Source organism: Balaenoptera borealis, assembly GCF_965194805.1.
Source record: "Balaenoptera borealis genome assembly, chromosome: 4".
NCBI classification, from domain to species: Eukaryota; Metazoa; Chordata; class Mammalia; order Artiodactyla; family Balaenopteridae; genus Balaenoptera; species Balaenoptera borealis.
In genome coordinates this window covers 150,086,655-150,105,531 of record NC_138861.1, presented here as the reverse complement: position 1 = coordinate 150,105,531, position 18,877 = coordinate 150,086,655, and the positions used below count along the sequence as shown (strand labels likewise).

At 58.9% G+C, this 18,877-nt stretch overlaps 1 protein-coding gene across 2 annotated transcripts; it reads right to left on the bottom strand.

Annotated features, from left to right (window-relative positions):
* Positions 1-1,084: 1,084 nt before the first annotated feature.
* On the bottom strand, positions 1,085-4,704 carry SPON2 (spondin 2). Of its 2 annotated transcripts, none has more exons than XM_082391493.1 (6): positions 4,449-4,704; positions 3,799-4,024; positions 3,222-3,439; positions 2,950-3,141; positions 2,668-2,839; positions 1,085-1,495 (listed from the first exon to the last, which is right to left on the bottom strand). In XM_082391493.1, the coding sequence occupies exons 2-6, from the start codon at positions 4,019-4,021 to the stop codon at positions 1,311-1,313; spliced, it is 990 nt and encodes a 329-aa protein (XP_082247619.1). In that variant the 5' UTR covers positions 4,022-4,024; positions 4,449-4,704; the 3' UTR covers positions 1,085-1,310. The 2 variants fall into 2 exon arrangements, with proteins under 2 accessions (XP_082247619.1, XP_082247618.1); XM_082391492.1 differs by having other exon boundaries at positions 3,222-3,445; positions 4,449-4,700.
* Between the last annotated feature and the right edge of the window lie 14,173 nt (positions 4,705-18,877).

Genomic DNA, 18,877 nt, shown 5'->3' with positions numbered 1-18,877 from the left:
CTAAGGGGATGGAGAGGGTGGGCGAGTGGGTCTCCACGTGGGAGAGAAAGGGTCCGAGAATCGGCAGGAGCAGGCAGAGGGCGTGGTGCTGGGCAGTGGGCGGCCGTGGGGTCTGATTCTAAGGAGGCCAAGCAGGAGAAAGAGTGGTCTGGGGGCGTCAAGGGAGCAGGCAGTCCCCTGAGGGACCAGCCGGGATCCACGCCAGCAGGACAAGGTTGTGAACCCTGACCTCAGACAAGGGTTAGGGCAGGTCAAGAGTGAGGCCTCAGGGCCCCTCTGCGAGGTCAGGGGCCTCGATGGTCAGAGGCTTGGGGGGGGGGGGGCGGTACTGCTGGTCCTCTGAGTACCCTGTGTGCCGTGTGTGTGCCGTGTGTGCCGCGTGTGTGCATGTGTGCCGCGTGTGCCGTGTGTGTGCCGTGTGTGTGTGTGCCGTGTGCGCCATGTGTGTGCCGTGTGTGTGTGTGTGTGTGTGTGAGCCGTGTGTGCTGCGTGTGTGCCGTGTATGCCGTGTGTGCCGCGTGTGTCGTGTGTGTGCCGTGTGTGTGTGCCGTGTGCCGTGTGTGTGCCGTGTGTGTGCCGCGTGTGCCGTGTGTGCCGCGTGTGTGTGTGCCCCGTGTGTGCTGTGTGTGTGTGCTGTGTGTGTGCCGCGTGTGTGGTGTGTGCTGTGTGTGCTGCGTGTGTGTGTTGCGTGTGTGCCGTGTGTGTGCCATGTGTGTGCTGTGTGTGTGTGATGTGTGCGGTGTGTGCTGCATGTGTGCCATGTGTGCCGTGTGTGTGCCGTGTGCCGCGTGTGTGCCGTGTGTGTGTGCCGTGTGTGCCATGTGTGCCACGTATGTGCCGTGTGTGGTGTGTGCCGCGTGTGCGCCGTGTGTGTGTGCCGCCTGTGTGCTGTGTGTGCGCCGTGTGTGTGTGTGTGCTGCGTGTGTACCGTGTGTGTGTGTTGCCGTGTGTGCCACGTGTGTGCCGCGGTCCACCGGCTCCTCCTCGCAGGGTGACACCTGCTCCTCAGGGAAGTCTGGTGGCCCATCTGCCGGCCCCGCCTTCACCCGGCGCCCGCCCAGGACACACAGACCACAGCACCGGGTGTCAGGAGACGCTGATCTTTATTCAAGAGCTGGGATGGGAACCGACGAGGCAGGTGTTGGTCTCGCGCCGGTGACCCGGCGGCCCCGGGCGGCTGCCTGGCGACCAGGTCTGAGGTATTTCACGGCCTGGGTGTGGCTCTCGTGCAGCGCGGCCGCCGGGCCGGGGGCCAGTCTCTGTGCGGAGGTCGCCGGTGGCGGGGCTCAGGGGGCTCGGCGGCCCCGGCGTCAGACGCAGTTGTCGGGGACGCACGGGGCCTCCTCCTCCAGCGCCGGGCAGGGCGCCCCGTGGTTGGCAGGCCGCGCACGGACGTAGCGCGTCCTGCTCTTGGCCCCGGGCTGCCCGCACGGGCCTGCGCACAGCCCCCAGGACGACCACAGCGACACCTCGCAGTCCAGCGGCGTCTCCGGAGCTGGGGGCGCAAGGAGGACGGTGAGCGGGGCGGGGCTGCGGGAGAGGAAGGGGGTCCTTGCCCGAGACCGCCTCCGAACTTGGCCAGGAAACTCCTGATTTTATCAGCGCGCTTTCCAGCGGCCTCCAGGGCGACGCCGCCAAGCACACCCCCGAAAAGCCACCCCCGAGCGACTGGGTGAAGGTTTCCGCCCTGCGAGCCCGATGCCGGCTGGACCACCGCTCTCCGGGGTGGGTGGGGGGAGGGCGTGGGGCGGGGGGAGAGCGGAGATCCTGTCGTGAAGCGTTCTCTGACGCGGGCACAGACCGGCAGGGTCTCCACCGCCTGCTCTGCTGTTCCAGGCGCCGACCCTTCGGCAAGCTGGCCACACTGGGGGCGCGGCCCCCTCGCTCGCCAGGCACCGGCGCACCGCTCGCCCCGCCCCCGCGGGCAGCGCCGCCGCCACCGACCCGCTGCCAGGAGGGCACACAGGGGTCAGCGGGGACACTGGGCGGGGCCTGGGGCCTCTCCGACTCACTTCTGGGCTGTAGAAGTGTGAAAGGCTTTCAGCTGAAAGTGCTGGGCAAGAGTTAACTCTTCAGTTTGGAGTTGAATGAACCAAATCCCAAATCTCTCAGAACCAGCGTCCCCAACCAAATGCTCCCATCCTGCTTTTAAAGTCGCTCAGAGACGCGGGTTCACGCAGCCCCGACGGCGCTGCCCCGCCCTCTGAGCACCAGCGGCCTCTCCCGGTTTGACCCGTCCTCACACCCCACGCGGCCGCCCAACCCAGCTCTGTGGCCAGGCGACGGGCGCTCTGCGTGGGGCGGGCCGGCGGTGCAGGGCTCAGCCCCGGACCATGGCCCCTGGGGGCGGGGCGCACGCGGGGACGGGGTTGCCTCTGTGAAGGCAGCGGGTGTCACCTCACAGGCTTTCCCTCTGGGGCGGGCACTGACTTTCGAGAGTTAGTCTAAGGGTGAGAGGGAAGAGCTGGAGCGGGAGCTCGGGACCAGGTGGCGTGTGAGCAAGTCCCCGACTGACACCCAAACCCAGGTGCTGCTTCTGCTGCGACGCAGCCAGCGGTGCGTGTCGCGCTGCCCGCCAGCCCGAGCGCCTGCAACCCAGGATCACGCGTGTGAAGCGGGGGTGGGGGGTGGCCGTGGGCGCTACGGAGGGGTGCGAGCTGGGCTCACCTGGCAGGCTGTCGGCGACCTCGTTGCCTCCGCGCCCCAGGCCTGGGGCGGGCGGGAAGGCCCTGGGGCTGTGCGGGAGCCGCGCCAGGGTCACCGTAGCGATGGGAGGCAAGGACTTAAGCCGCGGGTAGTAGAAGGAGTTCGCGGGGTGGCTGGGAGAGGAGGCCGTGATCTGGAGGAGGGGCCCGGCCCGGAGACGGGTCAGGAAGGGCCAGCCCCGCCCCCAGGCCTCGGCTGTCCTCCCGGGGAGCGCCGCCGCCCACAGAGCCGCCTTCCCCTCACCTCGGTCACCCTGTCCTGCGGGACGGTCGCGAACTTGGGGGATGAGAAGGTGAAGCCGCTATCGGTCCCGGCGTCGTAAGGGTGGAGGTCCACCGCCACCTGCTCCCTCCAGCGGCCCCCGTCACACAGGTCCAGGCTGTTGACGCCCACGAACCAGTCGGGGCTGGGGACGATGCGGACCACGAAGGACACCTGGGGGCCGAGGGCTCAGCGGCAGCCCCCGCGCCCCCCCCTCCTGCCCGCCCGCCCCCCGTCCACGCCGCCCCACTCACGAGCGAGTGCCTGGAGTGGGCCTCAAACTCGGCGGACGTGTGCCCGGTGCCGCTGGGCACGGCCGGGCCCGAGAACACAACGTGCACGCTCTGCAGCTTCTCCCCGGCAGCTTGCATCTCCCGCAGCAGCGCCCAGGCCTCGCCGCGCTCCGCGAAGGCCCTCAGCCCATTGCTCACGTACTGGCCCTTCCTCCACAGGCTGTAGTCGGGGCTGTGTGCTGCCCCTGGGCCCCGCCCGCCCTGTGAGCACCACGCCTGGACGCCGTCCCGCCCCTCGTGGGGCCGGACGGCATGTCCCACAGCGCCTCACGCTGCCCGGCGCCTCGCTGGTAGGACGGGCAACCGGCCGGCCCTTCCCGTGACCCAGGCCACCCTGCCCCGCCACGTCCCCGAAGCCCAGGGCGCTGCTGCCGGCACACAGTAGGCACTCAGCCAGTACCTCTTGCACCGAAGTGAATTGGGTGAGGTCCCCTCCACACTGTGAAGTGCGGGGCCGCGGTCGGGTGACCGTCCCCTCCCGAGCACTGGGGGTCACCGCCAGGCCCGCCGGGCACGGGACGGCAGGGGCTGCACTCACCCAGCAGGGCTGACCACTGCGCGGGTGGGCGGAACATCGGGTACTGCTTGGGGAAGGATGCCTGGCTCCACTTGCCCGTGAAGGTGATGCTGTACTTGGCGGGGGGCTGGGCCGTGCACATGGGCTCTCCCCCCAGCGGCTGGCCGGCCGAGCAGCCAAGTGTGGCCAGGAGGAGCGCCCAGAGGGCTCCACCCCAGGCGGCAGCCGATCTCAGGGTTCCCATCACCTACGAGAAGGGGGGCCACATGCTGCGCCGCTGGTCCCCGATGCCCTGCGCACGGCCCCTGGTTCCAGGCCCCCGAGGACGCCGGGCACCTCCCTCCGCGTTCCCCCTCCAGGCTCCGGCTGGGCCTGACCCCATGGCTGGAAAGCCAAGCCGGGTTGGGTTACAGGAGCCCAGGGTGCCTGGCCGGTTACACCTGGCATGGAGCTCACAGCCAGCTCAGCACCCTGCAGCTTTCCCGAGGGACACACCTCTGGCGCTGCCGTCTGAGGGAACCCTGGGAACCAGGAGGGTCGCCGTGCCCCGGACTAGATGGGCCTCCCTCTCGGGGTGCTGCCCCTCTTGGGGTGCTGCGGGTTTCTGGGCGGGGGCAGCGCCAGGAGGCCAGCGCGGCTGCGGGGCCGGGGCCAGCGCACGCAGTACTCACCCAGCAAGAGCAACCGGAGGCTGTGGGCAGCCGAAGATCCCAGCAAAAGCCCAGAGCTCCAATTTATGCTGCAGACGGCACCCAGCCGGCCAATGAGGCCCCAGGTCCTCCACCGCGGCCGCCGGAGAGCGAGCGGCAGATGGGACGCGGGGGAGAGGGAGAGAAAGGGACCTCAGTGCTGGAGCTGGCCTGGCCGCCCGCCTGCTCTGACGCCAAGCAGACACTGCTCCAGCGCTGAGGTCACTCCTCCCTCGGGCGCCGGCCACTCGCCGCACCCCTTCCTTTGTCTTTTCCTCCCGCCCACCCCCCTCTCCCCCCAGTTCTTCCTTTCCCATCAGGGCCTCCCTGGTGTCTCCCCGGAGCGGGTGCCGAAGCCAGCGGCTGGGAAGAGAGCTGGGCCAGGGCCGCCAGCGCGCCCTGCCCTCAGGGCAGGGTGGGACGTGGGGGCCATGGTCCGGCCTGACGTCTGTCCGTCTGTCCGTCTGTCCGTCTGTCCGAGTGCTGGGGACGGGCGGGGAAGCAGGGGCCCTGGGTTCAGCGGACACAGCTGCCTTCTTCCTGCGTACGGAGCTGCATAGAGCAGCCGTGCCGTCCACACCGTGGCCAGGGCATCTGGACCGTCCCCCCGAGGGGAGTCGGAACCATGAGGCCGCCTTCCCCAAGGGCCAGGAGGTGACCCCGGGTCCCCCAACTTCCCTCCATGGGGAAGAGCTCCAAGGATGCCTGGCATATGGAAGAAAATGCCAGCAGATTCTTATCTCTGCTCACTGTCAGGAGAACATTTCCAGAACCCTCATCACGGGGTCTGGGAGCCGGGAAAGACAAGGACAGTGGGGTGGTCTGGCTTGTAAGAACCGCCCAGGGAGCTCTAAAGCTTAAAAGGAAGCATTCTGATGTTTGAAACCATGTTAGTGTTTTACATATTCTAAAAAAAAAGAGAGAAAAATAAACAGAATCCACAAGAATAGAACGCAAACAAAAACAAATGATCTAACCTGTGTTTCAAGTAAACAACACAACCGCGGTGGAATGGCTGCAAACACCGCGTTCAGACTGCGGGTCCTCAGGCTCCAGACAGAGCCCAACGCGGTGGTTCTCAAACACTTTGGTCTCGGGACCCCTTGCACTCTGAAAAGTCACTGAGACCCACAAGGAGCTTCTGTTTGTGTGGGTGACATCCATCGATCGCACCATGTTTGAGATCCTAATGGAAATGCTCGGAATACTTACCAATTCACTTAAAAGTAACAAAAAGAAACCTATTGCACATTAACATAAATAGCAATGCTTTATGAAAAACAACTCTTTTTCAAAAAGAAAACCTTTGTGAAAAAAGCGGGGAGTGCAGATCTCTTTCTGTCTGGCTTCCTGGGAGACGTGGGACGGTCACTGCCACCCCGTGGTCGCTCCGAGGTGCGTGCCGTGCTGTTTGGCATCCTCGCAGACAGGCCAGCCGTGCAGGGACGCAGCTGGAGCTCGGAAGGCTCGTCACGCGTGGATGTGCCACGTGGCCTCTGGGGACGTCCCCACACCCTCGCAAGCGGGTGCAGAACGGGCAGGGGTGTCTTTGCTCACACACTGTCCTTGGAGAAGTGGCTGATCCGGGTTTGAGGAGAGAAAGTGGGAGGTGGGCCTGGGCCGTTTCGTGCTGGGAAGTGAGGACGTGCTTGGGCAGCCCTGGCCTGCCGTCCAGCGGCCGCGGGTGGCCTCAGGGCTTGCCCCATTTTACAGGAGGCTCCCCTCCTAGCCCCTCACACCCACAGCTCTGCCCTCCCGGGGCCCCACCTCGATGTGCGGCCAGTGGAGACTGAAGGCTGGACCTTCTGTTTGCTCAGGGCTCCCCTGGGAGGGGCCGGGGGGAGGGTGAACAGGGAGGCACTTCCTTTGGTGGTGGAGTGACCCTGAGAGCATGCCTGAGGAGTCCTTGGGACACAGCGGGGCACGGGGTGCCCTGCTCGGAGAGGGGTGCGGAGGCAGGCTTGGGAGCCGGCGGCCTGTGGCCCCTTGGCCGGGGCTGGGTCTCCGGGGGGGCAGCCTGGCCAGTCGGGGGTCAGCTTACACTCTGAGCCCTGGGCGCACTGCAAACCACTCTGACCCTCGGGCTCCTCCGCCAACCAGGATGCGGTGCCCCGTCCCTCACAGGCAGCAGGTGAGGGGGCATCTGGGCAGCACTTGACAGCCCTGCAGACAGCAGGCTCCTCTGCACACAGGCGCCCCCGCCGGGTAAAGTCATCCGTTTGCAAACACATGTCCAGCACCTCCCGGGTCTCAGCGCCGGGAACACGGGAGTGACCCCAACGGACAGAAGCCCTGCTCCCCGAGGCTGTGGGGCTGGGGACCTGGGTGCATTTGTGGGTGGAATTCTGTTCTTCGGCGACTGCTTGGTTCTTTGGCCGACACTGAGGCCAGGGTCCCCTCCCGTACGTCAGTCTATGGTCAGTCACCCCGAGGTGGCTTCGGGGGACCGAGGCTCAGGGCTGTGCTGTGGCCAGGCCTCTGCAGACTCCACACTCGCTTACTGCTGCCCCTCCCCGCTTGCCCCAGTGGCAGCGCCCTGTCCAAGCCCCGCTTCCCAGGCCTGCCTGCATCCCCCGCCCACCCACGACTCCGATGGCTGCAGCGGGCACCCCGACCCCAGAGCCCCACCCCAGGGCCGCTGTAGCTCAAATGAGTGCACAGCGCGGGACCAGCCGCTGGCACTGTCCTCCCAGGGGCTGGCGGCTCTAAACGGCGTCTTCTAGCCGAGTGGTGCTCCTGGGGGACTTGGGGCGGGGTCTGGGCTGCCCCAACTGGCCCCGGTGGGGCGTGGAGTTAGCAGGAGTCCCTGTGCGAGCCGCTGAGGACGGGCCAGGCACACGGGGTGCTGGGGACGCAGTGGTCATGTCCGTGCCCCGGGCTGGGGCCCTGCCATGGCCCAGAACCCAAGGGGCCCAAGGGGCATTGGGCTCCAGCGGGACCTTCCATTTGTATTCTGGCCCAGGGGCTCTTGGGGCCAGGGTAACAAGGGCTCTTTCAGGTGGGGCCCTGGGCGTGGGGACGCCCATCTCCTTGGGAGCACCCAGACCTGGCGTGGAGTCTGGCTCCTCGGGGGCTGGCCGGCTGACAGGCACGCGTTTGTTTGCTGGTCTGTCCCCTCACCAGACGTTGACCGAGGGCCAAGTTCCTGCCAGACGCCACAGCCCGCATACAGGGGCTTCCCATCCCCGAGGCTGAGCCCTCCCAGCGCCCAGCTGGCCCCTTGCCCGCCCGCCCGCCCTCCTGTCCCAGCACCTCCTCCCCGTGTGCCCCAGGGCCTTTGCACTGCTGCTCCCTCTATCTGGAGAGCTCTTTCCAGGTCGGCCTCTTCCCGTCTCGGGTCTCAGGGATAGCTCCTCCTGACAGGGGCCCCGGAAGGCCTGGCCGGCCCTGCCTTGTTTACAGTCTTGGCTCCTGCAGAGAAGTAAGTCTGCCCGAGCAGACAGGGGTTTGCCCCGGGAGTCCTGCAGCCCAGAGTCTGAGGAACGCAGCTGTGAGCTGCTGCCCACCTGCCCAGAGACCTCCCTCCCTCCCCGCTTCCCACCTCACTCCATCCTGGGTTCAGGTCTCTTAGCACTTCTGATTGGTGGGGCCTGAGTCAGGTCAGGGAACCCTGGGTCCGGGAGGCGCTAGGATGGGTGCTGGGCGAGCTGAGCCCCCCAACAGCACCCGGCTCCCCGCGCTCGTGCAGGGGGGCCCAGGGGGGGGCCTCGCCGCTGGCTCGGCCTCTGTGGGTGTCACCCCTGCGAGCAAGCCTGGCTTGCAGAAGGGCCAGGAGAGCCAGGGCTCTCGCCAAGCCTCACCTTCACGGAGGAGGCCTCCATGGCCGCCGACCGCAGGCCTGGGGGCAGATATGCCTCCATCTGCTGTAAACACGAACGTTCCCTCCTCCGCTCGGCAGCCCAGCTTCCAGAAACACAGGACTGTCTGTGCAGCAGAATTTGCTGTGTCTCCATCCCAGTTACGATGCCAGGACCTCAGCAAAAACGGCAGAGTGCGGACCTCTGAAAACACTGTCCGTTGTAATAGCAACGAGAAAATAGGCAAAAACGGTCAGAACCGACTTTTTCTGTACTCTGGAAATTAACCAGAAGCTTGCAGCAGTCCTTGGAGAGCTGTTTTTTGTTTTCTGTTTTTCAATCAAGAAAATTAGCTGAATCTTGGTAAGAGCAGCTTTGAGGTTTTTGCTTTTTACCATCTTAACCATTTTTCAGCGACAGCTCAGTGGCATGAAGCACATTTGCATCGTTGTGCCGCCGTCACCACCATACGTCCACAGAACTTTTCATCTTCTGAATCTGAAACTCTGTCCCTTTCCAGCAATAGCTCCCTGTCCCCTCCTCTCAGCCCCGGAAACCCTCACTCTACTTTTGTCTCTGTCATTTTGACGACTCTAGGGACATGATCTGAGTGGAATCATGCAGTGTTTGTCCCTTTATATCTGGCTTATTTACTCAGCATAATGTTCTTGGGTTCATCCATGTTGTAGCAGGTGTCAGAATTTCCTTCCTTTGTTTTTTTAATGTCCCTGTAATTTTTTTTTTCCTTGTAAGTCAATGTTTACAAAGTGTAATGTACATAAAGAAAATGATATTTTTCCTTGCATGTAGCTCAGTGGATTTTCAGAAATGGAAGGCATTCATGTAATCAGTGATTGGATCAAGGAACAGAAATTTAAGAACACATGAAGCCTCCGCTTTTGTTACCGTCCAGTCACTACCATCCCCAAAGTGAACACTGGCCTAATTTCCAACTTTATCAATTATTTTTGCCTCTTCTTATGCTTGATACAAATAGTCACATAATGTACTGTTGGTGTTTGACTTCCTTCATAGAATTCCCTTCCTTTTTAAGGCTGAATAATAGTACGTAGAATAATACGTATTTACCACATTTTGCTTATTCATTCATCTGACAATGGACACTTCCACATCTTAGCTATTGTGACTAATGCTGCCGAACAAGGTGGCACAAATATCTCTTTGGGACCCTGCTTTCAAGTCTTTTGGGTAGAAGTAGAATTGCTGAATCACATGGAAATTCTTTTTAAAAAATTTTTTTTGTTGAAGTATAGTTGGTAGCTCTGTTTTTAATGTTTTGAGGGACAGCCACATTGTTTTCCACAGCTGATGCGCCATTTCACATTCCTGTTAACAGTGCACAAGGGTTCCAGGTTCCCCGCATCCTCTCCAAGCTGTGAGGTGTTTTAATTTGCCCTAGGCCCATGCCCCACCCTCCAGCTCTACAGTAGCCTTGAAAATTGACAACCCAGATTCATGGTGAAAACCAACAACCCAGCGCCGCTGGGGAGATCAGAATGGAACCCAGCACTTTCAAAGCAGTGTTCCCAGAAACTTGTCATTATTTGACCTGTCCGGTGGTCACTGCAACAAAGAGTAGCCCCCACTCGCCACAACTAGAGAAAGCCCATGCACAGCAATGAAGACCCAATGCAGCAAAAAATAAATAAATAAATAAAATTTAAAAAGAAACAACAAGCGAATTAAAATGAGACACTAGAAAATATCCCTTTAACACAAAGGGAGGCAGCATGGAGCAATAGAGGAACAAAAAAGATATAATACAGGTGAAAACAAGTAGCAAATGGCAGATCCTACCTTACAGTTAAAGATTCAATATGAATTAAATATCAATTAACTGACAGTGAATGGCAGAGTGGACAAAAATAAAACCTGATCTTACTACATGCTGTCTGCAAAAGACCAACATTCCATTCAAAGGCAGAAAGAGGTGGAAGTAAAAGGATGAACCAGATGAACCAAACGGTAAACAAAAGCAAGTGAGGGTGACTCTACCATATGAGGCAAAAGAGGCTTCAGGACACATATGGTTACAAGAGACAGAGAAGGGCGTTTTATAATGATAGCAGGTGAATCCATCAAGAAGATATAACCGTTATAAAGTATATGCATCTCACAGTAGAGTCGAAAAATGCGTGAAGCAAACTAGACAAATGAAGGGTGAAATGGACAATTCAACAATAATCATTGGGGACTGTCAACTTTCAATAGCCTGTTTTCAATGATGGATAAAGCAACAAGACAGCAGAACAGGGGCTTCCCTGGTGGCGCACTGGTTGAGAATCTGCCTGCCAATGCAGGGGACACGGGTTCGAGCCCTGGTCTGGGAAGATCCCACATGCCGCGGAGCAACTGGGCCCGTGAGCCACAACTACTGAGCCTGCGCGTCAGGAGCCTGTGCTCCACAACAAGAGAGGCCACGGTAGTGAGAGGCCCGCGCGCCGCAATGAAGAGTGGCCCCCACTTGCCGCAACTAGAGAAAGCCCTAGCACAGAAACGAAGACCCAACATAGCAATCAATCAATCAATCAATCAATCAATCTTAAAAAAAAAAGACAGCAGATCATAAGGAGACACAGGACGTGAGCCACTCTGTAGACCCAGTGTAGACTCGGCCCAGCAGGCGTCTGAGAACATTCTACCCAACAACAGTGTTCTTCAGCACATGGAGCATCTCCAGAATAGACCATGTGACAAGATGTCTCAGTAAACTTAAAATGATTGAAATCATGCAAAATACGTTCTGTCACCACAAGGGACTGAAATTAAAAATCAGTAACAGGAAGACATTTGGGAAATTAAAAAATACATTGAAATTAAACCTTATACTCCTTAGTAACCAATGGGTCAAAGAAAAAAATCACATTATAATTTAGAAAATATTTTGAGATAAATGAAAATGAAAACACAACATACGCAAACTTATGGGATGAAGCAAAGCAGTACTTAGAAGGAAATAAATAAGATCTCAAATCAGTAACCTAACCGTCCACCTAAAGAAACTAGAAAAAGGAGAGCAAACTAAATCCAAATCAAGCAGAAGGAGATAATAAATATTAGAGCAGAAATACATGAAATGGAGAATTTCAAAAATTGAGAAAAATCAATGAAAACAAAAGTTGTTTCTTTGAAAAGATCAAGAAAATTGACCAGCTAGACCAAGAAAAAAAAAGAGGAGATTCAAATTATTAAAATCAGGAGTGAAATAGGAGACATTACTAATGACCTTTCAGAAATAAAAAAGAATTATAAGAGAATCCTATGAACAATAGTATGCCAATAAATTAGATAACCTACATGAAATGGATAAATTCCTAGAAAGACACAAACTACCAATGCTGACTGAAGAAGAAATAGAAAATCTGAATAGACCTATAATAAAGAGATTGAATTAGTAATAAAAAAAAACTTACCATAAAGAAAAGTCCAGGATCATATGGCTTCACCAGTGAATTTCACAAAATATTTAAAGGAGAATTAACACCAATCCTTCTCTAAATCTTCTGAAAAAATAGAAAAGGGAACACTTCCCAACTCATTCTACAAGGCTAGTATTACCCTGATACCAAAACTAGATAAAGTCATTGCAAGAAAAGAAAAAGGAAAGCTTTCCCCCTAAAATTAGGAACAAGACAAGGTTGCCCACTCCTGTTACTTCTATTCAACATTGTGTTGGGGGTTCTAGCCAGGAAAATTAGGCAAGAAAATGAAACAAAAGGCCACCGGTTGACAAAGTACCAGTAAAACTATCTCTGTTTGCAGATGACATGATTTTGTATACAAAATCAAAAGAAATCTGTACAAAAAATATTGGAGCTAATAAATGAGCTTAGCAAGACTGCAGATATAAGATCAATACACAAAAATCAGTTGTATTTCTATACACTAGCAAGAAACAATCTGAAAGTGAAATGAAGGAAACAATTCCATTCACAATAGCATCAAAAAGGATAAAAAACTTAGGAGTCAACTTAAGCAAAGAAGTATAAGAGTCGTACACTGAAAACTATAGAACGTTGTTGGAAGAAATTAAAGAAGACGTACAGACATCTCACATTCATTGATTGGGAGAGTTAGTATTGTTAAGATGGAAACATTCCCCAAATTCATCTACATATTCATTACAATCCCTATCAAAATTCCAGCCGCTTTTCTTTCCTCTCCAGAAATGGAAAGGCTGAACTTAAAATTCGTATGGATTTGCAAAGGGCCCCAGATAACCAAAATAACCTTATAAAAGAGGCACTAAGTGGGAGAACTCACACTTATCAATTTCAAAAATTATTACAAATCTACAGGAATCAAGACAGTGTGTCACTAGCATAAGAATAGACATAGAAACCAATGGAACATTATTGATAGTTCAGAAATGAACCCTTACGTTTATGGTCAATTGATCTTTGACAAGGGTGCCAAAACCTTTTGCTAGAGGAAAGAGCAGTGTCTTCACAGATGGTGCCGAGACAAATGGACGTCCACATGCAGAAGAGAGAACTTGGTTCCCACCTCACACCGTATACAAAAATTAGGTCCAAACAGATCAAAGACCCAAACATAAAACTAAAACTATAAAACTATAAAAGGAATCTTAGGTATAAATTTTGTGACCGTGGATTTAGGCAATGATTTCTTAGCTTTGACACCTGAAGCACAAACAACCAAAGGAAAAATAAGTTATGCTTCATCAAAATGAAAAACCTTTGTTCTCCAAAAGACACCATCAAGAAAAGACAGTCAAGGACTTCCCTGGTGGCGCAGTGGTTAAGAATCCGCCTGCCAATGCAGGGGACACGGGTTCGAGCCCTGGTCCAGGAAGATCCCACATGCCGTGGAGCAACTAAGCCCGTGCGCCACAACTACTGAGCCTGCGCTCTAGAGCCCGCGAGCCACAACTACAGAGCCCACGTGCCACAACTACTGAAGCCCATGCGCCTAGAGCCTGTGCTCTGCAACAAGAGAAGCCACAGCAGTGAGAAGCCCGCGCACAGCAACGAAGAGTAGCCCCCGCTCGCCGCAACTAGAGAAAGCCCGTGTGCAGCAATGAAGACCCAACGCAGCCAAAAACAAATAAATAAAATAAATAAATTTATTTTAAAAAAAAAAGAAGAAAAGACAGTCAAAACAATCAGTGACTCCTGTGTGCCAGACACAGTCCTCAGCACCAGACATGTCAAGGGGTAGAGCAAAGATGCCAGCCCGGGTGGAGCCTGGTATTCAAGACGAGATGCAAAGGAGAAAAAACAGAGAGGAAACCAGACAAGCACATGGGTTCACAATAAACTGCTGGTATTTCCAGAGAGAATAAGACACAGGGAAATTTGTCTCAAAAATACAGTATAGTAAGTCCCCTATGTACGAACAAGTCCTGTTCCGAGAGCGTGTTCGTAAGTCCAATTTATTTGTACGTCCAACAAAGTGAGCCTAGGTACCCAACTAACACAATCGGCTATATAGTACTGTACTGTAATAGGTTTATACTTTTCACACATATAATACGTAAAAAACAAACAAAAAATAAAGAAAACTTTTAAAATCTTACAGTACGGTACCTTGAAAAGTACAGGAGTACCAGCTACATCACCGCTGCTTTTACTCTTGCGTCCGGACATCCTGGCCCTGAAATAAAGATACTTTACTACCGTACTCTATACAGTACACTGTGCAGTAAAGTACACAAAAGCACAACCACTGGCAGAGGATGCACACACGTGACAACGTATGCCAGACACATGACTTACTTGCGTGATTGGACATGGGAACGCACGTTCGCGTCTTTGAAAGTTCACAACTTGAAGGTTGGCATGTAGGGGACTCACTGTAGAAGAAAATGCTCCTTCAGCGAAGGAAGTTCTGCATCGGCAGATTCACACAGTGGTGCCAGCCGGGAGTCACCGAGAGTCTGGACATCGCAGGGGTGGGGGCGTTGGTGGATGCGTGGGCTCTGAGGAGAAGCAACCCACTAGACCCGTGAGCAACAATCCTGGGGGAAGGCCCGACTGCCTGCACCGTCCCTGCAGAGTGTCCTGGAAGACGCAGCCGTGGGGCTTTGGATTCAGGGCAGGAAGCCTTTTTGGGCTCCCGTGAGCACTCAGACCCCCAGCGCTGCAGGGACCACGCGCCTCAGAAGGGTCTGGAAGGAGCTGCCAGCAGGCAGCACCCAGGGCCCCGCGGGGGGTCTGCTCCGGCTATCGGCCGGCACTTAACCGGCCAGCCCGGGACCAAGTGCCTGGAAACCACCGCGCCGTCTGTTTTGCCCACAAACCTGCACGTGGGCAGGGCTCAGTGGGCAGCTGGCCCCTGCTCCTCTTGGTGTCACCGGGTGGCTGGAAGGCCATGGCCGAAGTCATCCCGAGGCCCTTCCGCTCACTGCCAGGGCTTTCGTGCTGGCCTGGGACCTTGGCGGGGCCTAGGAGCCCCTGCACGTGGCTCCTGCGTGCCCCGTGCTTCCTCTCCGCGCGGTGGCTGGTTGCGGGCAGGTGCCCTGGGAACACGAGCCAGGAGGAAGCTGCACGGCCGCTCCTGACCTGCCCTCGTGAGTCGTGGAGCCACGGCCCCGGGTCACGGCACAGGCAGCAGACCCCACCTCTGATGGGGAGCGGCGCCGTGGGGCTGGAGGGCTTGTGGACATTTGGGGGACCGACGAGCTGCCCTTGGTTCTTGGCTGCAGCTCACACGCCTCAGGAGCTTCCGGGTCCCTGCAGGGACACACCAGTCACAGGGCCATCGCACCCAGGGGCCAAAGCGTGGCGTGTTGAAGAGGATCAAGCGCCCCCGGTTTCTTTGCCGCCCCCGGTCCCAATGCGACCCACCAATCAGAGGTGGGCTCCAAAGGGGACGCTGAGTAACCAGCTGGCCAGCGTCGAGCAGGGAAGCAGCTGCAGAGCAGCCGAAGGTCAGGTGCTCAGAGAGCAGGTGAAAGCCTTGTAGGAAGTTTACCCAGAGGGGGGCGGGGCTGAGATACAGACGAGGGCTGGGACCCCACCCCATGCTCCCTGCGTGCCCAGGCCCACGACAAGGGTGCCCAGTGTGGGCTCCCACCCAGCAGGATATGGGGCGGGTTGGGGCTGTGCTTCCCCATCTGCTCTGGGTCTCGGCCACGAGTGTAGACAGACAGTGCTGAATGGCCGCACACGGGAAGGACCCAGGGGGGCAGGAGGGTCCTCACTGCCCTCACCCGACACCTGGCCCGATGGCCTCTTCCCGGGCTGTGTGCTCCGCTGCCTCTTACACCCTCTCTGGGACCCTGTCTGGCAGAGCTCGGCCTTGGGAAGGGCTCTGAGATCTGCAGGGACGGCCTGGGGGTCGGGGGAGGGGAGCACTGGCTGGAGTGGGCAGCAGGGGACGGTGCTTGAATGTGTGTACAGCCCAGAGGGGACGCTGAACCCGTGGGCAGGACCCCAACACACACTCCCGACGGGGTTTGCACCAGGGCAGGTGGAGGGGGCAGGGCCCCCAGGACAGCAGCCCCTGCCTCGGGGCCTGGGCGCCCAGCACCAGGGTGGTGGCCCTGGGCTTCTGGGCTCTGACGGGGCGGCGGACGCTCCGCGCTCGGGGGTGAGCTGGGCTGAGGGATCCCTGAGCCAGAGTTGCCTCGGTGTCTCTGTGGAGTGTGGGGTGTGACCAGCTCCCTGATGGCCCTCCAGCCCCTCTGGCTCCCAGTGCTTTCCCACAGAGATGACCCCTGTCCTCATGACCCCACAGGCCAGCGCAGCGGCTGTGCAGGAATGGAGCTGTGTACAAGCCCTGAGTCAGAGGCCCTCCCTGGTGGCCAGGCTGGCTGTGGATCCTGGGGAAAGTTTTGGGATTTGGGGATTTACACTTTAATTTTCACATTATCTTCCTCCCCCTGGATTTTCCTCTGTTGCTCTCCACGGGGCTGTGAAGTCATCTGCTATATCTGAACCTGGAAGCCGAGTTCTGATGGGCTCAGGGAGCTGCGTCTCCACAGGAAAAGCATCTTTCCTTGGAAGGACATGTGGTGGGGAGAGGGGCAACTTTGGAGAGAGCCAGCAGAGGGGGTGCTCCCAGCAGAGGGGTGCTGTCAGCAGAGGGGGTGCTCTCAGCAGAGGGGGTGCTGTCAGCAGAGGGGTGCTGTCAGCAGAGGGGTGCTGTCAGCAGAGGGGGTGCTCCCAGCAGAGGGGGTGCTCTCAGCAGAGGGGGTGCTCCCAGCAGAGGGGGTGCTCTCAGCAGAGGGGGTGCTGTCAGCAGAGGGGGTGCTCCCAGCAGAGGGGGTGCTCCCAGCAGAGGGGGTGCTGTCAGCAGAGGGGGTGCTCCCAGCAGAGGGGGTGCTGTCAGCAGAGGGGTGCTCTCAGCAGAGGGGGTGCTCCCAGCAGAGGGGGTGCTCCCAGCAGAGGGGTGCTCCCAGCAGAGGGGGTGCTCCCAGCAGAGGGGGTGCTCCCAGCAGAGGGATGCTGTCAGCAGAGGGGGTGCTCCCAGCAGAGGGGGTGCTGTCAGCAGAGGGGTGCTCCCAGCAGAGGGGGTGCTGTCAGCAGAGGGGGTGCTGTCAGCAGAGGGGGTGCTGTCAGCAGAGGGGGTGCTCCCAGCAGAGGGGGTGCTCTCAGCAGAGGGGGTGCTGTCAGCAGAGGGGGTGCTCCCAGCAGAGGGGGTGCTCTCAGCAGAGGGGTGCTGTCAGCAGAGGGGGTGCTCCCAGTAGAGGGGGTGCTCCCAGCAGAGGGGTGCTGTCAGCAGAGGGGGTGCTCCCAGCAGAGGGGTGCTGTCAGCAGAGGGGGTGCTCTCTGGCCAAGCAGGGGACCCCAGGAGACGCCTCGCCCCTGGGGCAGGGAGCACCTCCGTCGACGCCTCCCTCCTCGTCTGCCGGGTTCACAGGACTCACAGTCTGGGTTACAGGCTGGGGAGGGGTGGGGCGTAGAGGGGGAGGCACAGCCTGTTGCTCTAAAAGCCCGGACATGTCCCGCTGTCCGGGGTGCCCCAGCCCCAGGGCATTTGCCTCAGCGCTCCCTGTGCCGCAGCCCCACCTGGTCCAGCAGGCTCCCGGGAGCCACACCACCCACTGACCCTGTCAACAAGGAGACAGAGCCACGGGGAAGGGGCTGGCTGAAGCTGCAGACCGCCGGTGACAGCCGGGGCCGAACCCTCGGGCTGGGCTCTTCTGGGGAGCAGAGCCGGCCGAGCACCGGGGGAGGGAGGCGGGGGGCCGAGGTGTCTGGGTGAAGAATCCCCAGGGCCCCTGCAGTGCCAGCGCACCCGGCCTTGGGGCCGGCAAGTGAGGCCGTTGACACCCCTGGTGGCCTCACTCGCTGTGGCCCTGAGCATTGCTGGGGGGTCCTGGGGGGAAGCGACAGCTAGGGCTCCCCATCGTGGGGGAGACACACCGCCTGGGCTTTGAGCACGGCAGGCGGGGCTACCAGAGGGCAAAGGACCCTCCCCAAGCCATGCCCCCTGGCCTCCATCCACCCCTCCCCCAGGATGGCGAATGGCCCCTCCTGGGGTCTGTGTTGCAGCGTCCAGGCCTGTCCTGTCTAGTCAGGGTGGCAGGTGCAACCAGAGGAAGCCCGGTCAAGGGGCCGCCTTCAGACGGGGGCATCACCGGAGGAGCCAACCCCAGGGTGGGGGCCCCCGGACCAGCCCCGCTGGGGAGGGGTCACCGGGGGGGAGTGCGAGGGGCACCAGGCTCTGTCCCCTTCCCCCTGCCCAGGCGGCCTCCCCGCCTCCCCCCACAAGCCTGGCGAGGCCGGCTCCCCGAGGACCAGGGGAGGCCTCCCTCCCCTTCGGGACCCGCTTCCCAGCCTAGAAATTCTGAGCCCACAGCCTTGCGGCCAGACGCCCCGGCTCCAGCCTCGCGGTGGCCTGCTTTCTGCCGGGCGCGGTGGAAATGTGGGTCAGCGTCAGCTCCCGTGGCCGGGGGCCAGAGCCACTGGCAGGAAAAACACGCGGCGCAGCCCCGGCCCCGCAGCGGCCGCCCATCCCCGTGCATTCCTGCTGCCGTGCTCAGACTGGGTCTGGCTGCGTGTTGGGGGTCAGGCTGGCCGTTGCCAAAAGAAGGTGCTGCACCCCGCCCTGGGGCCCACTCCTCCCCCAGGGGCACCTGATGGGGCCTGCCCGCCCCGTGGGTGCCCCTACCGCCCCTGCAGGGGGTCTGCAGCACCTCCTAGAGTCCTCGGGCCCCCTGAGCAGCCCACAGGGCCCCGATCCTCCAAATAGCTCTGTTCGCGGGGAGAGGAGTCCCCCAATTTGGGAGGGCGCCCCTGGCATGGCGCCTGCTGCGGCCCCTACAGACCGCGGAGAACAGAGCCGGTGGGGGGCTCGCAGGATCACGTGCACTTTGTGCAATGCCCCCCCTCCTCTGGGACTTCCCAAAGGACATGTTACACACGTGGAAAGTGAGCCTTGTTCTTAGGGATTTAAAGAAAGCATCAGCTACCCCCCACCCCAGCCACAGAGGAGAGGAATGAGGAGGAGCCCAGCAGCCGCTCATCGGCTGGGGGGGCACGGAGCACGCCTCGGTTGGGTGACAGGACGGGGAGGGGACGAACGTCCACCCTCTGGTGAGCCAGCGTGCGCTCCGGGCTTCCACAGGCAGATCACGAGCCCTCGCCCCGCACCACCCCGACTGCAGAGACACTTGTGAAGAAA